A 6,946-nucleotide genomic window follows, 5' to 3' on the forward strand; every position below is an offset into this window, starting at 1 on the left:
AATAATAACAACAACAACAACAATAATAATAATAATGATAACAACAACAACAACAACAACAACAATAATAATAATAACAATAATAATAATAATAATAATAATAATAACAACAACAATAATTTAATAACAACAACAACAACAACAATAATAATAACAATAATAATAATAATAATAATAATAATAATAATAACAACAACAATAATTTAATAATAACAACAACAACAACAACAACAACAATAATAATAATGATAATAATAACAATAATAATAATAATAATAATAACAATAATAATGATAATAATAACAATAATAATAATAATAATGATAACAACAACAACAATAATAGTAAAAAGAAGAAGAAGAAGAAGAAGAAAGAAATGGTCGAAGAACAATAGGGTCCTGACTGAAAGGACCCCTTCTCACTCTTGCTAGAAGGGGTCCAAGGACCCTAGAAACACTTTTCATTGCAAGCTTCTCAAGGGCCCCTCCCTACTGTGGGCCAGGGTAGTCGGTACCCTTTTCCCCCTTGTGCTACGCCCCTGGACCCTGCAGGACCTCTAAATACATGCATTTCTAGGGGGTTTATTTCTGAAAGGTTTTGGTGAGTTTCAGGGTTAAATTAGCAATTTACAGAAAATAAAAGAGTCTCAGCAGGGTCATGGTTCAGAGCTGGGCTCGTAGATCTGTTTGAAATGAAAGCATCTCTAAAGCTGCTGTCTTTATGGCCCTCTGCAATCACTCACACCCATCCAGCCATGACACAAAGTCTGGGTCATAAAGGGGGCCCGATAAGCTGGCTTCATATCCTTATCTACTATCTCCGCCTCCACAGCCGCCACCCTCTGAGACAGATATTTAACCTGAGGATCTGGACCAGCCTTCATCACTTTCCACATCCAGAGGAGAACCGGGGAGTCTAGAACCTTCTGATCCTTCTCAGCGCCTCTTCTACCTGCAGCAGACATCATGTGTACGGGAGCGTGCTCAAAGTTCATCGCCATCCCCCTCTACGTCCTGGCCCTGGTGTCAGTCATCTGTAACATCATACTCTTCTTCCCCGACTTCCAGACCAAGTACGCCGCCGAGGACCGGGATGGGAAGGACAGGATCACCGAGGAGGTGAAATACATGGGAGGCCTGATCGGAGGAGGAATCATGGTGAGATCTGATTGGTCTGATAGAAAACATCTGAGATAAAACAAAGTCATGCTCCGAAATGTTCTTAAAGAGAGAAATATTCCCAAAAAAGTGAAATACAATAGGACAAATCAGGAGGAAATATTCAATGAACCTCTAAAACAAAATACAGAAAACATGCAAACACGTTTTCATGTTTCATCAGTTATTTTGCATACCAAGAAAAAAATGTTTGCATTAATCCATTTGTCATTTTTTGTATTTATTAAGTTTTCAGCTTCATGAAATCACACGTTTAAAAATACCCGCAAAAGAATATTTGGTCCATAAATGTTTTTGACTTTGGTGAAATATTCCAGTGTTTAAAAAGCTACTAATGGAGAACCTATGGTGGCCCTGAGGGTCAACTGCAAAAAAAAAGCTCTCTGATCAAAAATCTGTGGTAAAAGACAGAAAAATTTTACTTTTTTCAATTCAAAACAAAGCATCGATTTTATGTTTCATGAAATTATCCATTTTAAACATCGTGAACCCAAATTTATGTAGGCAGGGAGAATTCTACGGCAGCCCCTGAATGTCGACTGCAAAAAATTCTCTGATTTAAAGAAAACCTGATGGACCACAAAAATATTTCATAGAGCAGAAAAAAATAGTAAAAAGCCGCAGATAAAAATGCACAGATCTCTGTGTTTAATATTTTTCAAAACACACTTACATTTTAACAAATGTTTCTTATTCATTTATTCCATGCTTTTCCCCCACGTTTTATATAAAAATACTGTGTTTGATTTTCATTTGTTGTCATTTTTCTTGGTTCATAAAAGTTTAGACTTTTGTAAAAAAAAAATTAATAATATCTGGGAAAATATGATATAGTAAATTCTCTGACCTACAGAAAATCAGTTCAGTCTAATGGAGAACAAGAAATGAACAAAAGAAAAAAAAATTTTTTATAAATTTCGGTCATCCATTTTTATGGATTTCGTTTTTTTGTTTGCTTGTTTGTTTGTTTTGGATTTTTTATTGTAATGAAAAAAATCAGTTGATTTTTAAAATTTTTGCATTTTTAATTATTTTTAGCATTTCAGGAGTTGCTCAAGCCTCACCTGTTTTTTTTTTTTTTTTTTTTTTTGCACATGATTGAAACAACTGTGATTTTTTTTCTACCATGATTTTTCTATCTTATTGAGGTTTTGTGACCTGCTGTCATGTTCCACAACATTTTGTATTTTTTTTTCAGTATGTAATTTTGCATTTATTTATTTTTTTCGACCTTTTGCTGCTGGCCCTCGTGGACACTGTAGCTTTTTGTCACTCAGTCCAGGTATAAACTAACTTATTGTCACTGTAGTACAGAATAATAACACAGTTGGACTGATCTAAACAGTTTGGATCAGAATTAAAGCTGAAAACGTTTTCTTCAATGATGTAGAAACAGGAAGTGACATTCTGAATTAAATCAACCACGTCTGTTTTGTTTTGTCACATGTTCGAGTCACGTGTACCTGAACTCTACTCAGAATCTACCTGAACGTCTGGCCAATGTGGCCTTCACCTTCTCGATAAAACCAGACTCGCTAAAAGGAGATAAAATATGACTTATTGATAGTCAAAGTTCAAATGTCGTTCATCATTATTTATGCGTTTGTTTCTTCTTGTTTTGTCTCTCAGGTCCTGATTCCTGCCATCCACATCCATCTGACCAGTGCTGATAAGTGCTGCGCTAACCGCTGTGGGGTATGAGTGAACCTTGGATTTTGATTTTTAGACGGTTGTTTATTCAGCAAACACGAAAGAAAAAAAGCTTTAATGGATCAGCTACATGGCCCCTTTCTACTTAAAAAAGAACTTTATGTTTTTCTATACTAGAAACAGGACTTTTTACCCATGTAGCATGACTTTTTCTCCATGTAGCATGACCCATGAAGCATGACTTTTGACCCATGAAGCATGACTTTTTACCCATGAAGCATGACTTTTTACCCATGAAGCATGACTTTTGATCTATGAAGCATGAATTTTTACCCATGTAGCGTGACTTTTTACCCATTTAGCATGACTTTTACTCATGAAGCATGACCTTTAACCAATTTAGCACAATATTTTATCCACTTTTTACCTGTGTAGCATGAATTTTTAGCCATGTGGCATGACTTTTTTTATCCATGAAGCATGACTTTTAAAAATGTAGCATGACTTTTTTATCTATGTAGCATGATTTTTGATCCATGTAGCATGACTTTTGATCCATGTAGCATGACTTTTTACCCATGTAGCATGACTTTTTATCTTTGTAGCATGACTTTTTACCCATGTAGCATGACTTTTTACCCATGCAGCATGACTTTTTACCCATGCAACATGACTTTCTTTTCATGTAGCATGACTCTTTACCCATGAAGCATGACTTTTGATCCATGAAGCATTACTTTTATCTATGTAGCATTACTTTCTATCCATTTAGCATGACTTTTAACCCATGAAGCATGACTTTTTTATCCACTTTTTACCCATGTAGCATGACTTTTACAGATGAAGCATGACTTTTTATTCATGTAGCATAAATTTTTTTTACCCATGTAGCATGACATTTATCAATGTAGCATGATTTTTTTTAATCCATGTAGCATTACTTTTTATCCATGAAGCATGACTTTTGATCCATGAAGCATGACTTTTTATTCATGTAGCATAAATTTTTTTTACCCATGTAGCATGACATTTATCAATGTAGCATGATTTTTTTAATCCATGTACCATGACTTTTTACCCATGAAGCATGACTTTTGATCCATGAAGCATGACTTTTGATCCATGAAGCATGACTTTTGATCCATGAAGCATGACTTTTTACCCATGAAGCATGACTTTTGATCCATGAAGCATGACTTTTTACCCATGAAGCATGAGTTTTGATCTATGAAGCATGACTTTTTACCCATGACGCATGACTTTTGATCTATAAAGCATGAATTTTTACCCATGTAGCGTGACTTTTTACCCATGTAGCATGACTTTTACTCATGAAACATGACCTTTAACCAATTTAGCACAATATTTTATCCACTTTTTACCTGTGTAGCATGAATTTTTTATCCATGAAGCATGACTTTTTTATCCATGAAGCATGACTTTTAAAAATGTAGCATGACTTTTTTTAAATCTATGTAGCATGATTTTTGATCCATGTAGCATGACTTTTGATCCATGTAGCATGACTTTATACCCATGTAGCGTGACTTTTTATCTTTGTAGCATGACTTTTGATCCACAAGCATGACTTTTTACCCGTGTAGCATGACTTTTTGCCCATGCAGCATGACTTTCTTTCCATGTAGCATGACTCTTTACCCATGAAGCATGACTTTTGATCCATGAAGCATTACTTTTATCAATCTAGCATTACTTTCTATTCATTTAGCATGACTTTTATCCACTTTTTACCCATGTAGCATGACTTTTACACATGACGCATGACTTTTTTTTCATGAAGCATGAATTTTTTTAACCATGTAACACGACATTTATCAATGTAGCATGATTTTGATCCAAGTAGCATTACTTTTATCCATATAGCATGACTTTTGATCCATGAAGCATCACTTTTTACCCATGTAGCATTACTTTCTATCCATGTAGCATGACTTTTTGCCCATGTACCATGAGTTTTGATCCATGAAGAATGACTTTTTACCCATGTAGAATAATTTTTGATTCATTAAACATGACTTTTGACCCATGTAGCATGACTTTTTATCTATGAAGAATTACTTTTTACACATGTAGCATGACTTTTTACCCATGAAGCATGACTTTTTCCCATGTAGCATGACTTTTGATTCATGTAGCATGACTTTATATCCATGAAGCATGAATCTTTAACCAAGTAGCAGGACTTCTGACCCATGTAGCAGGACTCTTTATTCACTTTTCACCCATGTAGCATGACTTTTTCCCATGTAGCATGACTTTTGATTCATGTAGCATGACTTTATATCCATGAAGCATGAATTTTTAACCAAGTAGCAGGACTCCTGACCCATGTAGCAGGACTCTTTATTCACTTTTCACCCATGTAGCATGACTTTTGATCCATGTAGCATGACTTTTGATCCATTTAGCATGACTTTTTACCCATGTAGCATGACTTTTTACCCATGTAGCATGACTTTTTACCCATGAAGCATGACTTTTTTTTAACCCATGAAGCATGGCTTTTTTCCCATGTAGCATGACTTTATATCCATGTAGCATGACTTTATACCCATGTAGCATGACTTTATATCCATGTAGCATGACTTTTTGATCCATCCTGACTCATCAGCTGACGATTTTTTGCAATAAGAATGACATTTTGTCCAATATGACCTTTTTTCAATAAAGACTAATTTTGTAGCAAATAAAAGAGGACTTTTCATCCACAAGGAAGGACTTTTTATCCAACCTGGATGACCTCCGTGTCCTCCATCCTACTGGGATTTTTTAACCATACATGTTATGAGAATAGTTTTTCAGAGCCAGTTAGATTTCACCTCTCTAAATATTTGAATATAAGCGCTAAACGTCCTGTTGTACCTTGACTCTGACTGTGCTGTTTGTTCCTTCCAGATGTTTCTGTCCATCGGCTTTGCAGCAGCTGGTGTTTTTGGCGCCATCTACAGTCTAAGTGTTGCAGCTCTGGGTCTTGCTAACGGCCCCACATGTCTCTTTATGGAACAGGGTGAACAGATTTGGGGCACACCCTTCGTCAGCAGGTACGTTTGGTCCTAAAGGATGGCCCCTGCTGGCGCTGGTGTCATTTGGCTAACGCTGTGTTTGAACCCTCCTCAGTAACGGGAGCTACCTGGGCAATAAAGACCTGTGGGACATATGTTTGGAGCCGAAGGATGTGGTGGGCTTTAACGTCAGCCTCTTCTCTACGCTGCTGGTGGCCGCCGGTCTTGAGCTCATCCTCTGTCTGTTCCAGATGGTTAATGGCCTGTTCGGATGTCTCTGTGGGACCTGCTCCGGGGGCAAAGAGGTGAGACCAGATCGGACAGAAGGGTCCAGGATACAGGACATCCTGGACCACAGATGTAGTCTTGAGTTAGGCCTTTAGGTCGTCACTATTTCTCATTAAATTCTTGGAGTCAGAAAGACAGGACATTATTACTAATCCAGATTGACATGATGAAGCCTGAACTCTTCCTGGTCCAGGGATCTAAAGCTGTCTTTGTTTTTTTTTTTTCCTACAGTAAGCTGAACTAAAACTCTCCATGAAAAAAAACACCACTGCTACCAACAACATGGTCTCCATCATCACAACCAAAGTCCACTGTCATTGTTGTCTATCACTCCTGTTAGTTTCAGTACGAATGGTCATCTAAATGAGGAATCATTTACAAGTATTTCATCATTCCTCTCACATTCATGACCAAACTGATGTACTTCTGTCTGTAAATGTTGTTTGTTAAAAATGTTTTATAATAAACTACCAACAAAGGCCCCCATTGGTTCTTCCTCTCTTTGGAACTTTAAGACCAACAGTACTTTCTTCATGTTGATGTATTTTGTGGGCAACTTTTGGATAAATGTGTTAAAGTGTTGCAGAGTGAAGGTGGCGTAATTCTATTTTAAATAAGAGGTCAGAAGCATCTTGAACGCTGCTGTCTAAGCGCTGAGGAGTGTGGAGGATCATTCCTGATCACCTGGTCTAACTTTGGGCCCTCAGACCAGTTTACTGAAGAGTAAAACCGATCCACCTGCAAAAATGCTAAAATTTGACCTCTGACATTCTGAAGCTCACTTCCTGTACATTCCAGAGGATGGTC

At 36.7% G+C, this 6,946-nt stretch overlaps 1 protein-coding gene across 1 annotated transcript; it reads left to right on the plus strand.

The window, feature by feature from the left end:
* The first annotated feature begins 965 nt into the window (after positions 1-965).
* Positions 966-6,432, plus strand: tm4sf21b (transmembrane 4 L six family member 21b). Its single transcript, XM_041782522.1, has 5 exons — positions 966-1,157; positions 2,808-2,873; positions 5,745-5,890; positions 5,967-6,156; positions 6,371-6,432. Exons 1-5 carry the CDS (start codon positions 966-968, stop codon positions 6,371-6,373), a joined length of 597 nt encoding a protein of 198 aa, XP_041638456.1. The 3' UTR covers positions 6,374-6,432.
* Positions 6,433-6,946: the final 514 nt, after the last annotated feature.

Source organism: Cheilinus undulatus, unplaced genomic scaffold, assembly GCF_018320785.1.
Source record: "Cheilinus undulatus unplaced genomic scaffold, ASM1832078v1 Contig9, whole genome shotgun sequence".
Taxonomy (NCBI): domain Eukaryota; kingdom Metazoa; phylum Chordata; class Actinopteri; order Labriformes; family Labridae; genus Cheilinus; species Cheilinus undulatus.

Excerpts from the sequence above, each read along its gene's own strand:
- tm4sf21b (XM_041782522.1), top strand. The coding sequence starts at position 966 with ATGTGTACGGGAGCGTGCTCAAAGTTCATCGCCATCCCCCTCTACGTC. Across the intron at positions 2,874-5,744 it reads GCTGCGCTAACCGCTGTGGG|ATGTTTCTGTCCATCGGCTT; the intron begins GTATGAGTGAAC and ends TGTTCCTTCCAG. Across the intron at positions 5,891-5,966 it reads GGCACACCCTTCGTCAGCAG|TAACGGGAGCTACCTGGGCA; the intron begins GTACGTTTGGTC and ends AACCCTCCTCAG.